At 65.0% G+C, this 21,923-nt stretch overlaps 3 protein-coding genes across 11 annotated transcripts; 1 reads left to right on the top strand and 2 right to left on the bottom strand.

The window, feature by feature from the left end:
* The first annotated feature begins 301 nt into the window (after positions 1-301).
* Positions 302-11,936, top strand: DVL1 (dishevelled segment polarity protein 1). 5 transcript variants are annotated; one of them, XM_042951263.1, is made up of 15 exons: positions 302-526; positions 5,183-5,252; positions 5,388-5,509; positions 5,747-5,850; positions 6,094-6,232; positions 6,830-6,923; positions 7,004-7,073; positions 7,221-7,360; positions 7,442-7,518; positions 7,597-7,664; positions 7,829-7,906; positions 8,678-8,809; positions 8,893-9,060; positions 9,139-9,345; positions 10,589-11,936. In XM_042951263.1, exons 1-15 carry the CDS (start codon positions 357-359, stop codon positions 10,975-10,977), a joined length of 2,028 nt encoding a protein of 675 aa, XP_042807197.1. In that variant the 5' UTR covers positions 302-356; the 3' UTR covers positions 10,978-11,936. The 5 variants fall into 5 exon arrangements, with proteins under 5 accessions (XP_042807197.1, XP_042807194.1, XP_042807196.1 ...); XM_042951260.1 differs by having other exon boundaries at positions 7,829-7,981; XM_042951262.1 differs by having other exon boundaries at positions 6,070-6,232.
* Positions 11,937-12,022: 86 nt separating this feature from the next.
* TAS1R3 (taste 1 receptor member 3) lies at positions 12,023-17,641 on the bottom strand. Its single transcript, XM_042951258.1, has 6 exons — positions 15,838-17,641; positions 15,433-15,733; positions 14,554-15,333; positions 14,230-14,433; positions 13,950-14,070; positions 12,023-13,803 (listed from the first exon to the last, which is right to left on the bottom strand). Exons 1-6 carry the CDS (start codon positions 16,038-16,040, stop codon positions 12,815-12,817), a joined length of 2,598 nt encoding a protein of 865 aa, XP_042807192.1. The 5' UTR covers positions 16,041-17,641; the 3' UTR covers positions 12,023-12,814.
* Positions 17,642-17,700: 59 nt separating this feature from the next.
* On the bottom strand, positions 17,701-21,887 carry LOC122227078 (ceramide-1-phosphate transfer protein). Of its 5 annotated transcripts, XM_042951268.1 has the most exons (4): positions 21,094-21,810; positions 20,084-20,132; positions 19,626-19,782; positions 17,701-19,372 (listed from the first exon to the last, which is right to left on the bottom strand). In XM_042951268.1, exons 3-4 carry the CDS (start codon positions 19,745-19,747, stop codon positions 18,850-18,852), a joined length of 645 nt encoding a protein of 214 aa, XP_042807202.1. In that variant the 5' UTR covers positions 19,748-19,782; positions 20,084-20,132; positions 21,094-21,810; the 3' UTR covers positions 17,701-18,849. The 5 variants fall into 5 exon arrangements, with proteins under 5 accessions (XP_042807202.1, XP_042807201.1, XP_042807203.1 ...); XM_042951267.1 differs by lacking the exons at positions 20,084-20,132; positions 21,094-21,810 and adding an exon at positions 21,817-21,887; XM_042951269.1 differs by lacking the exons at positions 20,084-20,132; positions 21,094-21,810 and adding an exon at positions 21,817-21,885 and having other exon boundaries at positions 19,626-19,760.
* Between the last annotated feature and the right edge of the window lie 36 nt (positions 21,888-21,923).

Below are 21,923 nucleotides of genomic sequence, written 5' to 3'. Positions count from 1 at the left end.
GCCGGCGGTCCCTTTAACTGCGCGGCCCGAGGGGGCGGCGGCGGCGGCGGCGGCGGCGGGGCGCACGGACGCGGCCGGGCCTCGCACGCCCTCCCTGCCTGCGTCCCCGGGCCGGGGCGGATGGGCGGCCGCGGGCCGCGGGGCAGCAGCCGGGGCGCGAGGAGAGCCGGGGCCGGCGGGGCGGGTGGGGCTGGGGCTGGGGCTGGGGCGGCCGGGCGGGGCGCCGGGGGCCTGGTAGCGGCCGGGCCCGGAGCGGGCGGGCGGGCAGGCGGGGCGCAGGCCGGCAGCGGCGAGGCGGCGGCGTCCGAGCCCCGGGCCGGGCCGGGAGCGCCGCGCGGGCCCCGCGCCGCCGCGCCATGGCGGAGACCAAGATCATCTATCACATGGATGAGGAGGAGACGCCGTACCTGGTCAAGCTGCCCGTGGCGCCCGAGCGCGTCACTCTGGCCGACTTCAAGAATGTGCTCAGCAACCGGCCCGTGCACGCTTACAAATTCTTCTTCAAGTCCATGGACCAGGACTTCGGGTCAGTGGGCCGTGGGGCCTGTGCGCCAGGACGGGTGTCCGCACCTGTCCGCACCGGGGCAGGGCCTTGGGGAATCTTGGGGCTGTGACTGGGGCAGTGCCTCCGCTCCCCGGGGTTGCCGTGAGTCCCATCTGTCTGTGGCCTGAGCTGGGAACGAATGATTGTCCCTGACTGCCTGTCCAGGAGCCTGAGAGTGCTGGCCAGTGTGCGGGAGAGGGTCCTCGTTTCTGCCCCCACTCTGGACCTGGGCCTGTGTGCCTGAGTGTGTTTGACTTTCAGGTGGTCAAGGTCCGTGGCCCAGAGTGAGCTGACGTCCTACCTTGGCACTTGTCAGACTCAGGATCCCACTGCCCCCCCTCCGTGGAAGGCAGGTGCTTAGAGCTGGCCTGGAGGGCTTGTGATTCATGGGGCCCCGGGGTCACAGGAGTGGGGGGGGGGGGAGAAGGAGAGGGGCAGTATCCCAGCTGCCCAGTAGGTCCCCTGTAGTTAGCATGGAGGAAATGAGGTACTCTGGGACAGACACAGATATATCTGTTGGGGTCTGCAGAGGTTTCCAGAGGCTCAAGGCTCAAGTCCTCTCTCTGGACCCCTTCTCCAGGGTCCTGAGGATAGAGCAGAGATCAAGGGTTACTGGGGACCCTGGATTGTCACTCCACCTGCCCCTGCCTGAGTGTTACCGGTTGTTGGGTCTCTATCCCTGTTGAGCCACATAGTACTTGGGTTCCTGGGAGCAGCCTAGGCCATCTGCTGACTCCAGGCAGCCTCTGGGTCAGTGTCCCCATGTCCAGCCTTAGTGGTGGTTGTCTTGGCTGAGGGGACTTCCCGCTTGCACTGGGCTGGGCTTCTGGAACTGTGAGCAGGAGGCTGGCTGTCCACTTGAAGCTCTATCCGAGGCCTGACCTAGCACAGCCATGGGTAACCTGAGTCCCCAGCTCAGCAGTGCTGGGGGGTGGGGTACTCAGAGGCCTCATGGGCTAAGCAGGTGGGCCTGGCCGCCCTCAGGCAGCCTGTGTCCTTGTGTGCCGACTGTGTCTCGGGACTTTGACATTGAGGCCATTTCCTGGATTCTCTGGTTTGCATAGATACTGGACAGCCCCAGGGCAGGTCACGCTGGGGCCATTCTGCAGTTCTCAGGGGGCCTGAGGTACATTTGGACAACTAGACTCTCTTGGGCACCACCACCACTGGCGAGAGGCAGAGAGTGAGGGTGTGTTCTTAGCAGTCCTGGCTGGGCTGGGGCAGCGGCCCTACCATGCGAGGGGTAGCCTGGAATCAGGGGCTGTGAGGAACACCCTGGTGAGCCTCCTGCCCCAACCTTCCTTCCCACTGTGGACCAGGGCCTGAGTTCCCAGAGCCTCATGTTCCCGGCCACAGCTGGACACCTAGTAAGGGAAAGGGGAGTCTGAGCTGTGGCCATGGCCACCTGCTCTGGGCCGGGTCCCACTCCCATTTTTGGCCAGGTGGGTGGGGAGTCCTGAGCCCACATCCCACTTTTCCCATGCAGGTCACAGCCATTCTGACCCAACAGAGCTGGGGAAGGTCTCTGGGCCTATGGTGGGCTGGCCCAGAGGTGCCAAGCTTTGGCTTTGGTGAGCCATGGTGCAGGGAGGGGTCTGGGCCTAGCTTTTAGATGGTGAGGCACACGTTGAAGTGCCCTTGCCACCGGGGCTGCCTTGCTGATTCCAGGCCTGGCTGGGCTTTGGCACTTAGTTTGTCTGCCTGGCGGTGGCCCTGGCCTCTCCATCTCTGGGCCAGGAGCTCCGGTCGCTGGAGCCACCTGCCTGTGGGCCGTGTGAGGGCTGTGGGGCAGGGGATGGGGGCTGGGCCTGACCCAGATTGCCTGGGTGAATGCCCACTCTGCCCTCCACAGCTGGTCCATCTGGGGTCAGTGCCTTAGTGGTGTCAGGAGAGGCCAGGGTGTAGAGGACCGGGGCCCCCTGGCCCTGGAGTCTGCAGAGCTGAGCTTGGGGGAGCTCTAGGCTCAAGAGGCAGTGGTGGGGGGCAGGTGAAAGCAAGGTGGGAGCTAAGGATCCCTGACTCGTGGGTGCAGGAGGGGGACTCTTGGAGGTCTCCCCGGTTGTGTCTAGTTTGCTCTGCAGCCTCCCGCTCCATGGTGGGGAGGTCTGGTTGAGGGGACCCTGTGCCTCTGGGGACACATTTGTGGCTAGCCCACTGGGAAGGACTGGCCTGTGGCATGCTGTGGCCTCTGGGAGCCCTGGGGGTTCCCCTGGGCCTGCGTCTGTGCCCGGTTCCAAGGGCCCCGGGGGTCCCCTTGGGCCTGTGTCTGTGCCCGGTTCCAAGGGCCCTGCTCTGCAAAGATTCCTTGCCAGGGCGAGTCTGCGGGGGCGGCAGGCGGGGCCGGACAGCCACAAGTTTGAGGTTAACTGGGATCTCGCCAGGAATTCTGAGGTTGGGGGCGTGATGCCAATGGGGGTGCCCCTGGATGGCCACCCCGGAGGGTCGGTGGAGACTCCTCCTGAGGCCTGCTCTTCCACCTGGTGAGGCCCGGCCCAGGAGGGAGCCCCAGAATTGCTTGGAGGCATTTCCCCCAGCTCCACTGAGGCCTCTCCTACCCTTGTCTCTGCCCTGGAGCACCCAGAGATCGTGCTGGCCAGTGGTGGGCAGCATCGTGTATCCTGGGGAAAGCACTCGCGCCCTTGTCCTGGGGGCTCTGGTGCCCCTTCCCCCAGCCTGGCTGTCTTGGCCTAGCTGGGTGGGGGACTGGGGTATCCCCCAGTGCCCCAGGCCTCAGGTGGAAGGCAGGATGCTCTGTCGTGCTGGTTGGAGGACAGGCTGGGGGGGGCCAGGGAAGCAGGGACTCTGGGCCCTGGGGATGGGGCGTCTGTACAGGGGTCGGGGACAACCCTGGCTGATTGGTCATCTCTAGGCCCTGGCCAGGTGAGCAGTAGAGACCTGGGGTGCTTCTGGGGCGTCTGCCCCTGGGGGAGCCAGGCAGGCCCTGTGGTGTGGGGGCTGGGGCACCCATCTGCCTGCTGGGGCGGGGGGGGTGAGTCAGAAAGGGCGGGGGCTTGGGAATGGCAGGAAAGACTGGGCCACCTGGGCTGTGAGACAGGAATCAGGTCCCTCCCAAGTCTCTGTCGCTGCCCTCACTCAGAGACTGTGCTCTCCGCCTGCTGGGCTCCCGGGAGGGCTTGCTCCAGGGCTTTGTCTGCTGGCTGCGGCTGGCAGAGCCCCAGGTGTCCCTAGGCCACCTCAGGTCTTGCTGTGGTGACACCCTCTTACGTGGCCTCTGCTGAGTCCGGGGCTGGGTCACGGCCTCCCCTGGAAGCCCAACTCTGTGGGCTGTGGTGCAATCGTAAGTTGGGGCGGCAGACGTGGGGCCTTCTCCCATTGGGGTGTCCACCTGATCGTTGCATGTGTGGCTGACCCTGGCAGGGTGCCCCATCCCGCCCAGGCTGGCCTTGTGTCTTTTGTCTTCTGAGGCCTGGGGGGTGGGGGGTGGACTTGGGCCTTGCTCCCTGAGGGGAGTGTGGGGTGCCAGCTCTGTGGGGACCTCCTGCCACCTGTTGCTGCCCAGGACTAGCAGAGTCCAGGTGTCCGGGCTCAGCAGGTCACAAGGCTGCTTCCTGCCTGTTCTGGCTCCTGTTTCTCCACTGGGCCCAAGTCCCGGGTGTGGAAATCTCTCTGTGTTGGGCAGGGTTGGGCTCCAGGGGGGTAGGGCGTAGGGGTGCCTCCTGCTGTAGGCCTGACCCTGCCTGCCCTCATCCCTGGGGGTGCGTCTGGGCCGTAACCGCTGCCTGCTCTGCCCCAACGCCCCTCCCCAGCTGCCCCTGTGATCTGTGAGGGCTGCTGTTCTCCTTGGCCCTCTGAATCTGAGACCTGACACCCTGCCCCCCCCGCAAACCTGTGTCTGACCCCAGCATTGTATGCTTCCCTCCCGGCGTCCTCTGTGTCCTGCCTGGGTACCTTCCCCACCCCTAAATCCCCCCGACCAAGTGTGGCATTGAAACATAGGCCGGGGGCTGATTGCGGGGCATCGTGGCTGCTGGGGCTTGCCGGCCTCTGGGGCTGAGACTCCACGGTGGGCCCCAAAGCCTTGTGCCTGGCTGTGTTTCAGCCCTTGGGTTGGGCTGTTGCAGTGAGTCAGGGGGTCTGCTTCTGTCTCCTTGGCCAGTTAGATGGGTCAGGAGGGCTGTGGCCTGCCCTCCGTGTGCGTGTACAGGCCTGTCTGCCAGCCATCTCTACCCGCCTGTGTCCGTGTGGTCTGACTGACTGTCCTCACATCTGTATGGAGGCCTGCCGTGAACCAGGCCCCGTTCTGGGTTGGGGCTGGGGTTGGGGGAGGGGAGGTGGAGGGGAAAAGCCAGACAGAGGCCCACCCTCACGGATCCACACTGCGTGGGGCACACAGCACAAAGCAAGATTAATACTTGCGTTATAGGGGGCTGCAGGAGATGACCCCCTGCTGGTAGAGGGTCGGGAGTTTGGACCTCTCTCTGACCCGGGCCCTGGGAGGGGTCCCCAGGAAGGGAACGTGTTGGGCAGCAGCATCCGCAGACTGACATCTGGGCGTGGGGCTGTGCTCCCTGGGCCGGCACGCACCCCGGACAAGAGTGTGGGGAGGTGTTACCTCCGGAGTCCGCTGGTGTGAGCAGGCCCTGGTGCAGGTGGCCTCACGGCCGTGTCTGCCCACAGGGTGGTAAAGGAGGAGATCTCTGATGATAACGCCAAGCTGCCCTGCTTCAACGGCCGCGTGGTCTCCTGGGTGAGTCCGTGGGATGTTGGCAGAGGATGCTGGGCTACGGTGGGGGCTGGGCTTGGGTGAGCCCATGGCGGGGGTGGGGGTGGGAGGGGGGCCGCAGGCTGGGGGGCGTCCCTGAGCCATCGCTCTCCTCCACAGCTGGTCCTGGCTGAGGGCGCGCACTCGGACGCAGGGTCTCAGAGCACTGATGGCCATACAGACCTGCCCCCGCCTCTTGAGAGGACGGGCGGCATTGGGGATTCCCGGCCCCCTTCTTTCCAGTAAGGACTGTGGGCGGGGGGCTGAGGCTGGTGGTGCTGAGGGGCCTGCTGCCGGCCAGGCCTTTCGGGAGGAGGGGCAGCTGACCAGGGACCCACGGGCAGTAGAAACTGGTCAGCGGATGCGGGGCGGGCAGAGAGGCCCGATCTAGGTAGGTGGGCGGGTGGGAGAAGGGGCAAAGAGCTGGGAGGGCGTCCAAGGTCCAGCCTGCCCTGGCCCACCCCCTCTCGTGGGCACAGCCCCAATGTAGCCAGCAGCCGTGATTGCATGGACAACGACACTGGCACGGAGTCCACGGTCAGCCACCGGCGGGAGAGAGCCCGACGCCGGAACCGTGAAGAGGGTAACAAGGCCACACTGCGGACGCCCCTGGGCCCCTATGGTGCACCCCATGTCCCTGCCTGCTCCCAGTTACTGCCCCCAACCAGGAGGGGACCCCGGGTGGAGGTCCTAGGCCCGTCTGCACAGGACCCCGGTGATCCCGCCCCCCAGCAGTCCCACAGTCACCTGGCCAGCTCCTAGTTCAGCTGGTGCTCGAGGCAACACGGGACCCCACGGCCAGCTCCCCTGCTGGCTTTCCCCGCAGCTGCCCGGACCAATGGGCACCCGAGGGGGGACCGGCGGCGAGAGCTGGGGCTGCCCGCCGACAGCGCGTCCACCGTGCTGAGCAGTGAGCTTGAGTCCAGTAGTTTCATCGACTCAGACGAGGATGACAACACAAGCCGGTGCGTGGGTGTGCCTGCAGGTGTGCACGGGTGTGCTATAGGTGTACGCACACGGCGTGGTGTGTGGGGGCACGTGTGCGTAGGTGTGTAATGGGTGCGCACGTATGGGCATGGGCCTATGTGTGTGCATGGCCACATTCTACATGGGTGTGCAGGTGTATACAGCGGGGTGTGTGTGTGTGCGCGTGTGCATGGGTGTGTGTGACCCTGGACGTGTCCCTGATTGCACGGGCATGTGTACGTGAATGGGCGTGTGTGTCGAGTGGGTGTGTTACAGGTGTACGTGCACGAATGTGCTGGCTCAGGGTCTGTGTCTCCGTTTGTCCTGAGAGAAGTGCTCCGTGCAGGTGTGGGGTGTGTACGTGTCGTGTGTGTAGGGGCGTGCACAACCAGAAGCTGAGCCTTCTCCTGAGCAAACTGTACCTCAGCCCCGTGTCTCCCACAGCCGGCCTGGTCGGGGCCGGGGGGCGGGGGGGCAAGACCCAACGCCCATCACCTCCACTCCCTGCCCTGTGTGTGTCGGGCGGCGCCCTGTTCTCCCCGGCTGCCGCAGCCCTGCAGCCTGTGGCCTGGCCCCTGACCTTCATGCCCCCCCAGACTGAGCAGCTCCACGGAGCAGAGCACCTCCTCCCGGCTCATCCGGAAGCACAAGCGCCGGCGGCGGAAGCAGCGCCTGCGGCAGACGGACCGTGTAGGTGGCAGCCAGGCGCTGGGTGGGGTCTGCCCTTCGGAAGCCCCCACCTGCACCCCCTCACTCGTGCCCCTCCACAGGCCTCTTCCTTTAGCAGCATCACGGACTCTACTATGTCCCTGAACATCATCACCGTCACGCTCAACATGGGTGAGGGCTCCGTGGGGCCTCCCCGGTGGGGTGCGGGGCGCCTGGGTGGGCCGGGCCCTCTCAGCAGACCGTGGAGCCTCCCCAGTGGGGTGCGGGGCGCCTGGCTGGGCCGGGCCCCCTCAGCAGACACACCCCTCGCCCCCGCAGAGAGGCACCACTTCCTGGGCATCAGTATCGTGGGGCAGAGCAACGACCGGGGAGACGGCGGCATCTATATCGGCTCCATCATGAAGGGCGGGGCCGTGGCTGCCGACGGCCGCATCGAGCCCGGGGACATGCTGTTGCAGGTGCGGGGCTGCGGGAGCTGCTGGGGGGCTGAGAGGCCGGCACCCCCAGCCCACCGCGCTGAACCCCTCCCTGCCCCCCAGGTGAATGATATCAATTTCGAGAGCATGAGCAACGATGACGCCGTGCGGGTGCTGCGGGAGATCGTGTCCCAGACGGGGTGAGGCGTGGGGTGGGCAGGTGGCGTGTTGGGGGGCCCGCACGGGGCGTTCCCCGTGTGACCTGCCCCACCCCACAGGCCCATCAGCCTCACGGTGGCCAAGTGCTGGGACCCAACCCCCCGGAGCTACTTCACCATCCCGAGGGGTAAGTGACCCCTCAGGGCTGACAGGGGAGGGGGATGAGGGCGCTCGCCCAGCCTGAAGGTCCTTTCCTCTGTGCCCCCGTGCTCCATTGTGTGTCCTACCATCCGTCCGTCCGTTTGTCCATCTGTCCGTTACCACACGCATTACCACACGGCGGCCGCCCAGCTGACCCGGTTCGGCCCATCGACCCTGCCGCCTGGCTGTCCCACACGGCGGCGCTGACCGGAGCCCTGCCCCGCTACGGTACGAGCCCCTGCTCCAGCGCCGTCACGCGCACCAGCTCCTCCTCACTAACCAGCTCTGTGCCCGGCGCTCCGCGTAAGTGGCAGCTCAGGAGAGCGGGGACCTGAGGCACCCGGGTGGGGGACCCGTCCTAAGTGCCCACCCAGCACAGTCAGGCGCAGGGCACACGTACGGATGGACACTGCCGACACGTGTGTCTGACCCGTGTGTGCCCTCGTGCGCACCCTCCTTCCGGTTTGCTGCCTGTGCGGTGGGCGGAAAGGTGCCCAGGGGACCAGGACAGCCCTGTGGTCCCTGCCCAGGGCTCCGTCTCGGCGGGGACCGGGGCAGTGGCCTGTCCCCCATGTGTGTGACCCCCGCCTGCTTTCTTGCAGCTAACACGACTAACAGCCCTGAGCTAGCGGAGGAGTGGCGGGAGGGGGGTGGTGGTGGGGAGAGGCCTGATCTCTCCTCTTGGGGGTCTGGCCTGCAGGGCGGGGGTGGCTCCACCTTGGTTTGGGCCCAAGATCCTGATGAAGCATCTGCAGGGGTAGGAGACAAGAGGTTCAGTCTCCCCAGCCCACGCCTGCTCCCCGCCCCTGGGAGGGCCCATCCTGTGGTGGGCGTGGGCCCCACAGTCACGAGACGGCCTTGCCATCTGGGCTCTGTGACCAGAGACCCTACGCGGAGCCCGGTCTCTGAGACGGGTGCAGCAGCAGGGCCCGGGGTCCACCCCAAGCCCTCCCCCCGGCCTCAGCTGCTCAGGGCTGAAGAGGGGGCTCTGCCTTGCAGAGCTGGAGGAGGCGCCGCTGACGGTGAAGAGTGACATGGGTGCCGTGGTGCGTGTCATGAAGCTGCCGGACTCGGGCCTGGAGATCCGAGACCGCATGTGGCTCAAGATCACCATCGCCAATGCCGTCATCGGTGAGGGGTCCCCGCTGGGCTGGCTCCGGGTGGGCAGGGTCAGCGCCCCCAGGCTCCGTGCCCTGACACGTGCCGCGGGCCAGGGGCGGACGTGGTGGACTGGCTGTACACGCACGTGGAGGGCTTCAAGGAACGGCGCGAGGCCCGCAAGTACGCCAGCAGCATGCTGAAGCGTGGCTTCCTGCGGCACACGGTGAACAAGATCACCTTCTCTGAGCAGTGCTACTACGTCTTCGGGGACCTGTGCAGCAGTGAGTGAGGGGCTGCGGGGCAGGGGGTCCCCAGAGGGCCTGCCCACCCCGCCCTCAGCCACCCTCCCTTCCTGCCAGATCTCGCAGCCCTGAACCTCAACAGTGGTTCCAGTGGGGCCTCGGATCAGGACACGCTGGCCCCGCTGCCCCATCCGGCCGCCCCCTGGCCCCTGGGTCAGGGCTACCCCTACCAGTACCCGGGCCCCCCGCCCTGCTTCCCACCCGCATACCAGGACCCTGGCTTCAGCTACGGCAGCGGCAGTGCTGGGAGTCAGCAGAGTGAAGGTGAGAGCCTGCCGGGCGCCTGGCTCCCTGCTGTCCCCGCCGCCTGGCTCTGCCCTATGTGCCCGCCCCCTCCCCCCCCCCCCCCCCCCGCCCTGTGTGCTCCTGCCTGCTCTGTGTTGAGGCCCTGGGCGTGCTCCTTCTGGAAGGGGTGAGTGGCTGAGGGGGACGGGGCGAACCCTGCAGACTTCGGTGGTTGTGTGTGTGCGGGAGGGGCTGGTGGTCCAGGTGTGGCAGAAGCAAAAGGCCGGGAGATGACGCGGAAAAGGGCGGTGGAGGGGCCCTGGGACACAGTGGAGGACAGACCTCCCCCACCCTCGCCGCGGCACCTGCAGCCCAGCAGGGAGCCAGAGGGGACACTTTCACAGACAACCGCGCATCCACTCTGGGATGTGTGGAGAGCTGAGGAGGGGCTTGTTGGAGGAGTGGCCTGAGGCTGTCTGTGTCGCTGAGACCAGGAGAGAGAGGTCAGGCAGCCAGCCCAGTAGACCCAGAAAGGGGTGGGAGAGAGAGGAGAGCAAGTCAGAGGGCAGTGGTGCCCAAGGGGAAGCTGTGTTGGGTGCCTGTGGACCCTGGATAGGCCCAGCTGGTGGCGGCATGCCCCTGTGGGCGGGAAGGGTGACCAGGCTGGGCCTGCTGTGTGACTCATGCTATCCCTTGCTTTGTGCTGAGCAAGCCTTAGACTGAAGGACTAGCGGAGTGGACCCTCCGGGCCGGTAAGCCAGGGTCCTGCCCGGCGTCCCTCTCGGCATGTTCCCAGCCAGCTGGCCTTCTCAGGCTCCCCGCTCTTCCTGGGAGCCCAGGACGGGGGCTGAGCTGAGTAGCTGGCCAGGGCCTTGGGGCTGGACGGAAGGCGGGTCTTTGTGTGGGGGGGGCCCAGGATGGCCGATGGGAGCACCAGGCACACAGGGCCTCACTGGTGCCTCAGGTCCTCAGCTGCAAGGTCAGGCATTGGGGTGAGAGGAGGCACTGTGCTGGCCCCGGAGTGTCCCTGCCTGCCGCCGCTCGCCCTGCGCCCCCCCCTACCCCCACTGCCCCCCCCCCCCCCCGCCCCGTGCTGCTGCAGCTGCTCTGGCTTCTCTGAGTGGGGTCGGCCCTGCCCTCCTGTCTGCATGGCTGCCCCCCTCCCACCCACCCTGCTTGAGACCACCAGGCTCTGCCCCTGGTTGCCCTGGCAACGCCCGGTTGTCCTGGGAGTGGCACGGCCTCACGCCATCTCGTTCCTCCCTCCACTCCTTGACTCCAGGAAGCAAAAGCAGTGGGTCCACCCGGAGCGCCGGCGGCAGCAGCCGGCGGGCACTGGGCCGCGAGAAGGAGCGCCGGGCGGCTGGAGCCGGAGGCAGTGGCAGCGAGTCGGACCATGCAGCACCGAGTGGGGTCGCTGGCAGCGGCTGGAGGGAGCGTCCGGCTAGTCAGCTCAGCCGGGGCAGCAGCCCACACAGTCAGGCCTCGGCTGCCGCCCCGGGGCTCCCCCCACTGTACCCCCTGACAAAGGCATACTCGGCGGTGGGGGGGCCGCCTGGGGGGCCGCCCGTCCGGGAGCTGGCTGCTGTTCCTCCAGAGCTGACGGGCAGCCGCCAGTCCTTCCAGAAGGCCATGGGAAACCCCTGTGAATTTTTTGTTGACATCATGTGACCGAGGAGAGAGTGCCTTCAGCTGGGCCCCATGGTAGGGGAGCTGGTGGTCCTGGCCGTTCCTGCACGGGCACTGCCCCTGGAGCTTGTGTGGGCTTGCCTTATTGGTGGCTGTCCTGCCTCAAGCCAGCCTGTGCTCTGGGGCACACAAGGGGCCATGTCTTGGGGCCCAGGCCTGGACAGAGAGTGGGAGCAGGCTGGGGGGATGGGCGGAGGGCAGCCCAGACCACCACGATCTGGACTCGGTGGCCTGCACATTGCTGTTCAGAGCGCCTTGTGTCCATGCAGACCCTGGTGAGGGTCCTCCACCTCCCGGTGCCCTTGGAGTGCCTCTGGGACTCCCACTTGCCCACAGAGCCATGCACAGGGCTTCAGACTAAGCTGAGAAGTAGCTGCTGGCCCTGGGCCCCCTGTTTGCCCAGGACACAGGCCCCACCACTCTCTCCTGGGCTGGGTCGGACCCCTCAAAGGTGGAATCAGAGCCCCCAGGCTCTTCTGTGGATGCCCAGGATAGGGATCTAATTTATTTATTTATTGTCTGGCCTGTGTGCCCTGGGGAAGGTGGTGGCCAGGTCAGCTGCCCCCCTGCCCCCGGGACTCAGACTGAATGCAGGGACACAGGTTGTGTCTGAAAGTGGGAGGGTTGGTGAGGGAGAGACAGGAGAGGCATGTGTTTGAGCTAGCAGTGGTGGGGATGTGACCCTGAGGGGCAGAGGGCACAGATGCACGCAGCTGCTGCAGGGGCAGGGTCTGGGGGAGAGGGGGTAGGCAGCCCACCCTTCCTTGCTGTCCTCAGGTGACTGCCCACCCACTCACGCCGCTTCCTTCCTGGCGTTTCTGGCCTGCACACATCTGCGCTGTAGATACTGTATCAAGTCAGAGTGTCCGTCCAGATAGTTAATAGAGCTGCTTCTGTGTAAATGCTATTTTAAAGACTAAAAAGCATTTAATTTTATGGGACTGACGTGTGGACTGTCTCTTCTCTCCTGCCGGGGTACCTTAGAAGACTTGTCCAGCCTCCCCAGGGCCTGGCTAAGAGCTGACCCAGGACTGGCCAGGTGGTGCGCTCTGGGTTCCCGGTCAGCCACGAGGCTCTGTCCCCGGTGCTGGCTGCCAGCAGAGTCCCGGTGGCTGGTGTTCTGTCCGTGGTGCTGCCTCCCGGCTCCAGGGGTCTTCGTCGTGGGTGCTGGCCTTGGTGCTGAGTCCCACCACCACCCTGCCTGGGCTCTGTCCACGGTGCTGGTGGCGGCTGACCCCATTTTACCCGCTTGGGTTGGGCCAGGGAGGGGAAGAGTTTGGGTGTCTCCCTCCCCCACTAAATGGGCTTCTGCCCTACTCACTATTCCTGCACCACTCTGGGAACCACGGTCTGTCACATGCCTCTGCGGAGGAGTCAGCACAGCTGACCACCACCCACCAACCTCCCACCCCTGTGATGCTTGGGGTGCTGGCTGGGGTCTCCAGGGTGGGCCTGGCCAGGCAAGTGATGCCCAGCTTGGCCTTCAGGTGGTCTGGCTAGGGGCCTTCCTGAGCTCTTGGCCTGAGCTAAGGAGCCCGAGGAAACTTTTGTTGGCTTTATTCTGGAACAGTGGGGCTGGATCACCTGGGTAGGCCCTGGCCAGGGCTTGGCTGGGACAGGGGCAGAGTCTCTCTGGGGCCCCAGGTGGGTGCTGAGGACCTTCCTGAGTGCTGCAGGCCCAAGGATCATTGTGGCATCCAGGTCAGCAGTCAGCCTGCTGTCAAGATCTAGAACTGGGGGTGGTCTCAGCAGTTGAGGTACTGTCTGGGTTGCTTCATAAGAACTCAGTTTGGGGGCATCTCAACTAAGTCTAGTAGGCTCACTGCGGTGAGGTCACTGGATCAGGTGTCACTTGTTTTTGCCCCGATTCTCCCCTCCCCTGCCCCCAACTGCTGCCCTGTGCTCTGGCATTGTCTTCCAGGAAGAACTCAGGGGTGTTGAGCTCCGGCCGCTGCAGCAGCAGGTAGCACTTGGGCAGGTGGAAGGTGGCTAGGATACCCAGGGCACAGAGGAGGATGGCGCCCATCTGCACGGCAGGCTGGTAGGCCACGTGCACATTGGCAAAGAGGGGCACAAAGGAGATCCAGGTGATGAAGTAGGCCAGCATGGCAAAGGTGAGGCCGCGGGCACCATTGTAGCGGCCTGGCCGGCTCTGCACCAGGAAAGTGCCCAGGAAGCAGAGGAAGGCCAGCATGGCGTTAGTGGCATGCACCAGGCCGAAGCTGATCCAGGAGTGCACGTGGCAGTGCACCAGCGCCTCTGTGGGCAGTACCCGCCAGTCCGTCACCACCTCTGGCGGGAAGGCTACCAGGTACCAGGCACACAATGCGGCTTCTGCCAGCATAGCAAGCAGCACCACCAGCCAGGCCCAGGGCCCCCGCAGGCGGCCACGCATCTTCTCAGCCCAGCTTGGTGGCAGCTCCGACCCCACAAATATCTCGGCCGCTTGCAGGAAAAGCGTGCTCAGGCAGCCAGTGAGTGGGAGGTGGAACAGTGGCTGCTGGGCCAGGCAGCTGGCAGGGCCTGGCTGGCCAGGGAACAGGAGGACACTGAGGCAGACCAGGCCCAGGCAGGCCAGGCCAAAGCAGGCCCGTGGCCCACCTGAGGCCTGAACCAGCGGGCTGTCCGAGTGCCAGAGGAAGAGCCCCAGGGCCGCCAGCGCCAGGCCCAGCGCCAGAGCCAGCAGCGCGAGCAGTAGCAGCACAGCTGGCTCCCCCCATGCCAGGAACATGGGCTTGCGGGGGAAGCAGCGTGTGCTCCGGTCTGGGGACCACTGGTCCTGGTCACACTGGGTGCAGAGGAGGTCATCTGTGGTGTGAGAGGAGAGAGGGGGCACTGGGGGGACGGGCTCTGCCACCACACTCCCACCTGCCGTGGCCTCAGAGTTGGACTTGGAGCCAGGACGTGAGACCGTGTGGGTCCCCGCCCCTGCTCAGCCTCAGGGAGGTGCTCACCTGGGTTGCGCTGATAACTGCCCGCCTTGCAGTCCACGCAGTCGTAACAGCAAGAGTGGAAGCCCTTCACGCGGCGCACCTGGCCCTCCTTGCACTGCCGGGAGCACTGGGACACGGGCTGCTGGCATAGGGCCTCGGGGCTCGGGCTGCGCTCAGCTTGGTGCACCCCCCGCCCAGGACCTGCGGACGGTCCCCCACTGCGCCCCAGGCAGGGCCAGAGCTCTCTCCCGGCTGAGGGGAAAGCTGCTGTGCAGCTGGGGACCGGCCACCCAGTGCTCACCTGCTTCCCCGGCGTGTGCCAGCACATCTGAGAGCGCCAGAGCTCCAGGCGGCCCTTGAAGGTGCCTACGGTGCGCAGCTTGGGCGTCGGGTCCTGCCACACCCACAGTTTCAGGTCGTAATCCACGTTCACGTTCCCGCTGGCGTCGAACTGCAGTGCCAGGCCGCGAGCACGGAAGCTCACGTTGTACATGTTCTCTAGGAGCTGACGGGTGCGTTGGAGCAGGTGGGTGGGGCCGGGCCGGGCCGGCCGGGGCTGCCGCCAGCCCAGATTCCCCACTGAAATTCCCCCGCTCTCGGGAGGGTGGGGGCTCCTCGGCCTTACCTGCCAGGGCCGCACAGGCTCCCGCCTGGGGCAGCCCGAGGCATTGCAGCGCAGTGTGTTGTGAAGGGCCTGGGCCACGCCATACACAGCCGCGTAGGCAGCGAAGGTCTGGTGGTGCAGCAGCCCCGCAGATAGGTTCTCTAGCGTGACGTGGTCACATTGGGGGCAGCGTGGCCCCACCACGTGCTCCTCCAGGCCTGGCTGTTCAGCGTCCAGCGAGGCGCAGAAGGCAGGGTCAGCGGCCAGGGCCAGGCGGGTCCGCACGTAGGATGGGAACTCCGGCATCGGGGCGCCCTGCTGCAGGAAGCCCAGCACGGTGCCCACCCCAGGCATGCCGGGCAGCGTCATGACCAGGTCTGAGGTCAGCCAGGCCTCACTGGCCACCCACACCTTGGGTGAGAGCTTGCAGCGGATGCTGTAGCTGAAGAGGGTGCGGGCCGCGTGGGCGGAGGAGAACAGCACCACCACCTGCACGCTGCTCTGGTTCACCTGGCGCAGCAGGCCCCGTAGGGCGCCCAGCCGCAGGCTGCCTGGTGGCAGTGGCACCAGGCCCTCATGCGCGATGCAGATGCCCCTGGCGTTAGCCAGGCCGGAGAAGAGGCTCAGGCCCTGCCGGCCATACTCGTCGTCACTACCCACCGCCGCCACCCAGTTCCATCCGAGCTCCTGCAGCAGCTCTACCATGGCCGCCACCTGCACTTGGTCGCTGGGCACCGTGCGGAAGAAGGACGGGAAGATCTCCCGGTTGCTCAGCCGGTCGGTGCTGGCGCCGTAGCTGACCTGCAGTGGCCGGGACGCACCTCCTGATGTGGGGGCCCCGGTGGGCAGGGCCAGTGGGGGTGGGTGGCACCGGGAGAGGTGGGGGGGGGGGGTGCGCACCTGAGGCACAAGGAAGAAGCTGAAGAACTTGCCGGTGACGAGGGCGAGCTCGGATGAGTGGGGCCCGATGACGGCCAGCACGCGGGGCTGGTACTGTGTGTAATTGCAGTAGGCGGCAATGTTGCAGCTGCCTGCTTTGGCCATGAACATGAGGCTGGGCTTCATGGCCACCGTGGGCTCTGAACACGTGTCAAAGAGGTCATAGCCCAGGTGCAGCCCGGGCAGCAGGGCAGACCCGTTGTTGATCTCCTCCACCGCCATCTTCACGGCCAGTGCCCAGAGCAGGCCCAGAGACGAGAACCTGGGGCCACACAGGGCTGCGGGTGGCTGACACCTCATCCCCACTCAGGAGCACCCCCAACCCGAGCCACTCCCAGCCTCGCTCCCCACCCCCTGCATTCCTACCTGGTGCACACGGTAGCATTGGGCTGCAGCCTGTCGCCAAGACCTGTACCCTCGGCAGAGCCCAGAGGGAAGAGCCCACCCAGCACATAGTCCCCCTGCATCCTGAGCTGCTGTGACAAGCACAACGTTGCGCCCTCCCCATGGTCCAAGAGAGCCGTGAGGCCCAGGAGAGCCGTGAGGCCCAGGAGAGCGAGGCCGGGCATGGCAGGGATGGCAAATGAGAGAACAGGGTGGGGGCCCCAGATATGATGAAGTGGGGTAGGGTGTGTGCAGGGAATTTGCTTAGCAAAGTCCTCGCCTGTCTGCACCTGATGAGCCCGGGGGGCCCCTGGAGACACCCTTGATTCCCCGCCCAGTAGGTTTGCAACTCTCTGGACTCTTTGATCCTGATGTCACAACCAGGCTCTCTGGCTGAGCAACCACGGACCATGATCTTGTTACCTGCCTGTGCCCAAACCGCTCTGCACCCACCCCATTCCCGGAAGGGAGGGAGAACACTCAGGATGTCTCTGGGAGAGGGTCCTGGGGTCTCCAGCTGGCTGTAGGAGGTGCCAGTGCCCCGAGGAGTAGGTACAGAAACATCTGTCTCCAGCCCTGGAGAGGGCTGTTAGCAGCCAGGGGTGGGGAACTCCATCTACAGCCTCAGGGGACACACCAGCCCGCAGGCTTGGTCTCCACCCTGTGGCTGGGGTGGGGAGGGCCCCAAGGTGGGAACAGTGCAACTGGAAGGTCTGGGCTGTTGCTCTGCTAAGTGTCTGAGGCCTGGAAACTTTGGGGACCCTGAGCCTGGCTGTGCCCACACCGAGCCTAGGCTCTTGACACAGCAGGTGCCTCCCTCTGGGGACAAAGGTCACAGCTGGGCCTGCAGGACAGTGCATGCAAATGAGGGAGGAAAGGCCATAACCAAATGGGCCTCTGAAGCTGGGTCAGCACCAGGTGTGTGCAGGGGAGCCTCAGTGGATTGCCAGCATTCCTACTTAGCCTCTGGGCGCCTGGGGACCTGACACCAGGCTCAGGGGTGGATGTGCCCATTAGGCACCCAGAAGAACTGGGGGAGGCTGCAGACGCCCCCGGAGTGGAGTGGGAGAGCTGCAGGTGGACCCCACCCTGGCTGGGGCCTGGCAGATGTTTATAGGAGGTGGTCTGGCATCTGGTCTTTGCTGCCTGTGGGGAGGGCCCCCGCTGCATGGTGCTCTCGGGACGTGCACACATGTGCAGAACACACACTTGATGCACTGTACCTGCACACACCACACACACAAACGCATGACACGTATGCAGTGTGTGGCGCCTGAACATTTGCATGCGCGTGTGTGCACATACGTGCAGCACTGGCTCTCTGGTCCTCGCGGACCCCAGGCCGTCCTCGCAGGCTCTGGCACCACACGGTGCTGCGGTCCCTACTGGGTCTAGGGTAGTGCTGGACAGGGTGAAGCAGCAGACCCGGAGGTGGCGGAGGTGGCACGGGACACCGCTGTTCGGGTCTGATACGTGTTCTCTTTCCGTCCCAACCACCGTGTGGCACAAGGCGGCTCCCCTTCCACGTTCTCCTTACAAGCTGTGTCGTTGGCCTCAGACCTGCCCTTCCAACCCAGGCCCTTGTGCGATTGTTTTCTCAACTACAAAATGGGGATAATGTGGACCTCGGCGGGGGCTCGGGGTGGGGGGCAAGCTAAAGCCTGCACAAGGACAGATGGGCAGCATGTCCCTGCCCCCTGCTGGCCGAGACATGCCACGTGTCCCCTTGGTTGCCACTGCCCTGTGAACCTGGCAGTGGGGCCTAAGCCCCCACGGGGTCACGTCTCCCCTTCAGTAAGCCAGTGCTTGACGCAGCAAACAGCCCCCGTCCTGGAGCGTACCACCTGCTCTAGAAGGGGAATTTATTGATGTTTGAAAATCCATCACCCGTATCACACTTTCCCAGGGTCTCTGCAAGTTCACACTTACGCACATCTCCGTATGGTGGGTACAGTCCCCTTGGCATTGAGGGCCCTGAGCTCACAGTGAAGAGCCAGTAGGAGACGCTAGGCCCCCAAGTGTCTGGTGACGGCTGGCCTGTCAGCTGGGCAAAAGGGTCCAGGCTCTCTCCGTGTGCCATATCATCCCGGGTCTCCTGAGCTCTGTAGGGACGGGGAGGACGGAATGCAGCATCTTGTTGGATGACGGGGAGGGAGAGGCCAGAACTGGACCAGCAGAGTCATGGGCTCTCTAGAGCTTTGGAGGTGTGCTGTGCAGACTCACAGGCAGCTGCCTGGGGGAGCACCTGAATGACAGGGTGGCTGCAGGGGGCAGCTGCTAAGTGTGCAGAACTAGAGGCAGGGCAGGCCTCCGCTCAGGGCTTTGGCTCCTGCATGTTGCCGCTGAGGACATGTGGGACCCTGGCTAACAAGGAGGTGAGGGACAGGGAGAGGGCCTGTCCACTGCTGCCCAGGGGTTCCATCCCTGTCCTGGGGACAGCCAACCCCGTGTGGAGGGGCCCGGGCGCCTGGACCTAGGCACTGCACCCAGGGCCTGACACCGAGATGGGCCAGGGACAGAGAAGCACCTGCTGGGTGAGTTTGCTGGCAAGCAGGATGAAGTCTCTGCACTGTGGGGACCTGTGACTTCGCCCCATTTCACACACTTGGCTCACAGGCAGGGGGCAGCTTTTCAGGGTTTTGCACGAACACGGATACTGCCCTTACCCTCCCGCCTTCGGCACTTTACCCATGCGGGCAAGGCCTGGTTGCACACGTGTAACCTGGTTGAGGGTGAAGCCAAGGTGCCCTTGGGCAGAGCAAGGCAACAAGGAGGAGCGATGGCCAGGGCTTGCCTTCTCTGTCACGGCCCCCATGCCGCAGCCCAGAAGCTCAGCCCGAGTGGGCTATGCTGGGCCCGTAGCTCAGCTGGCAGGGGAAAGCGTATTTCCCATTCCTGGGGCACCCGCAAATCCCCACGGTGGGCCTGATGGGTCCTGGCTGCCCCAGCCCAGCTCTGGAAAGGAGAAACATGCCCCACCTCACCCGCTGGCCCTCAGGGCAGGTTCAGCAGGGAATGCTCAGTGTAGAGTTTCTGGGAGACATCGTAGACACGCTCAATGAAGGGCAGGGCCTCGCCCAGCATTTCCACAGCCTGCTCTGGGGACCCCACGTTCATGGCCTCCAGGAAGACCTTGCGTGTGGGCAACGTACAGAAGGCCACGGTGACGGCCCGGCGGATGATCCAGGGGTGGTAGGCAGCCAGAGAGGCGTTGTAGGAGTCGGTGCAGAGCACGGCAGTACGCGCGTCCTCGGGGCTGGTGCGCAGACCTTCCAGGAAGAGCTGCAGCCAGCGCAGGGCGCGGTGCAGCCGGAGCACCGTCCGGCAGCCTGAGTCGGGGTGCTGGGAACGACGCTCGAGGTCCACCAGCCGGTTGCCCACCTCGTAGGCCACCATGGACTGCAGGCTGCTGTAGTGCTCCTGCTGTGGGCCGCTGCACAGACGCTCCATGATCTGTAGCTTTGTGGTGACATCCTTAGAGATGAAGGAGAAGATGGCACCCAGGCTGTTCAGGAACCTGCTCGAGGGGAAGCAGGAGCTCAGCCCCGGGTGCAGGGGAGACTTCCCCCCACCTCCTGGGGTACATGTCCACGTGCCAGCAGGCGTGGTAAGGTTCGGCGCTGCCAGCCAGGTGGCGAACGAGAACGGCTGACCAGTTCCGGGCAGGCAGGAGCCTGGTGTGCACAGTGCATAGCATAGCATGCGGGAAGTGTGGCCAGAAAGGCCCCACCTTTGTGTGGGGGCCCACAGGGCAGTGCCCCTGAATGTACCTGACCAGCCCCCTCCAGCCAGCGAGGTAGTGATCCAGCAGCACCTCCTCCTTCTCGTTGAGACACTGCTTGAAACTGACTAAGACAACTTTCAGGTTGAAGTCCGACTCCAGGTCGCCCATTTTCCAACACACGCTGAAACACACAGGGAGCCAGGCTGGCGGGGGGGGTTGTGTCCCTGTGAGTCAGCTCGCTCCCTGAGTCATTACTTCAGGGTGGGGGGAGGGGCAGAAAGCAACAGCTGGGATCCCGCTGCCCCCCCACCCCCCCAAGAAAGCCCAGAGTGGGATCCATCCCCCGGCCAGGCCCCTTCTCCCCTGGAGCCTGCTTCACTCTGCTTGGGCCACAAGCTTGAACTCAGTGACCTGAAGCTGCCCTTTGCCCGGAACACGTGCCCACAGATGTCAGCGTGGCCCTGTCGTGTCACTTGGCTTGCACCATCGCTGTGCTGATCTCACCTGCAGCCTGTGTTCCTGCTCATTTCTTGCTTGTCTCTCACCAGAGCACCTGTTTTTGCCAGTTGCAGAAACACCTGCTGAGTCCCTGCCCAGAGCCAATTGCTCTCCCAGGCACTTGGACGCCCCATGAGACAAATAGCCCTGCCTATCAGGGCAACATTCTTGGGGAGGTTGTCAGACAGAAACAAAACCAGAAAATTCCAACACGGTGAGCAAAAAAAAGATGAGTACTATGGAAAAAGAGACAGTAGAGTGAGGAGGAGGGCCATGAAAGGTGGCCAGGTGGGCTGAGTCCTTCCTTGCTCACTGCTGTGTCCTGAAAGCCAGAGCAGAGGCTACAGAGTCAGCACTGCCGGACAGACAGACACCAATCTTTTCCTACTGGAACTGTACAGGTCCCACACGGAAAGGCAGCTGGGTCAAAGGTCCTTCTACACTCTGAAGACAGCCACAGGGAACCTTCCGGAAGTGCCCCAGGCCAGAGTTCTGCCCTAGATTCTGCTCACGTTAATGCAGTCACTCCATAAACATTCAAGTGCCCACATACTGGGTGGGTGCCACTGGACAACCCAGCCTCTGCTGTCCTGGGCACCCAGGGTCAGCACTGCAGTTGGGCTTTGACGGTCCCTGGGGACTCAGCTGCACCTCACCATCCAGGATGAGCCCTCACCCCACTGGGCCTGGGGGTTCCGGGCCCCTAGTGCTGGAAGCCCTGCAGGGCTTCTCCGTGAGGGAGGGAGGGAGGCTGCCCAAGCTGTGGCAAGAACCCTAGCCAGGGCTAGGTGCCCTGGGTGCCCTTGCAGGTTCTGTCTTCACTCTGGGGGCAGGTAACTCAATGTCTTAAGACTTGGTCCTTCATTTCTGGGGAAATGGGCCAGCACGCCCTGCCCCGTCTACCACCCAGGCTGCCAAGAGCATCTGTTGGGGTCTCGTGGCTGCTGAGGCCCTGCAGGCCCCATGGGTTGGGCCACGTGCTTGGCATTGGGCGGAGCCCCCAGAGATGAGCTCACCCTGTCTTCAGGTGTGGGGGACAGCTGTGCCTGGCCTCAGGAAAATGGTGCTCTGGAGACTTCCGGCACGCCCCTCCCCTCTCTCAGGGCCTGTCTTCTGTCCACTGAGCAGATGGTCTCTGAAGCCTTCAGGGCTACGTTCCTGGCCACCAGACATCCTGTGGGCCTGGCCTTCCTCCCCAGAACCTGAGCCAGCAGCCAAGAGGATCTGCTGGGAACCTTTCAGAGCTTGGAAACAGGAAGGACATTGGCTGTGCAGCCGGGGCAGGCAGCCTGCCAGCTCTGAGGAGGTGATGCAGGGCACGGCCAAGGCTTCCCCAGGGTCAGCTCACAGCCCCAAGATCAAGTCTCGGCAGGAGAGCTGCCTGAGCACCCCAGCTCCATGGCTGACAGCAGGCTGAAGGTCCCCACAGGAGAAGGGGGCACTCACCCTGGCACCCCAGGCCCAGCCGGCAGGAGCGAGGCCCTGTTCAGGAAGCTCTCTAAGTCTCGTTCGGGAAGGGAGCTCCAGGTGGCACCGGGCTGGGACCCGGGACTCGGGAGCTCCGGGTGGCGCCGGGCTGGGACCCGGGGCTCGGGCAGAGTGGGACCCCAGTCCTAGGCGGGTCCAGCTCCAGCTGAGGCCCAAGGATTGAGCAAGAGCCCAGCGTCCAGGGAGGCGTGGAAGCCGAGTCCTCGGCCGCCCCCTCCCGCGTCTAGCCCCTTGGCGATGCCCAGGCCCACCTGTCCAGTTCGGTTGGTATCTGCTCCCCTGCCTCAGGCCCGAGCCCGCCGCCCTCCGCACACCTGCGCCGCCGCCGCCGCCGCCGCCGCCGCCGCCGCCGCCGCCG

Source organism: Panthera leo, chromosome C1, assembly GCF_018350215.1.
Source record: "Panthera leo isolate Ple1 chromosome C1, P.leo_Ple1_pat1.1, whole genome shotgun sequence".
Taxonomy (NCBI): domain Eukaryota; kingdom Metazoa; phylum Chordata; class Mammalia; order Carnivora; family Felidae; genus Panthera; species Panthera leo.
Note: the sequence above shows the minus strand (reverse complement) of the source record. Positions and strands in the feature narration are given on the sequence as shown.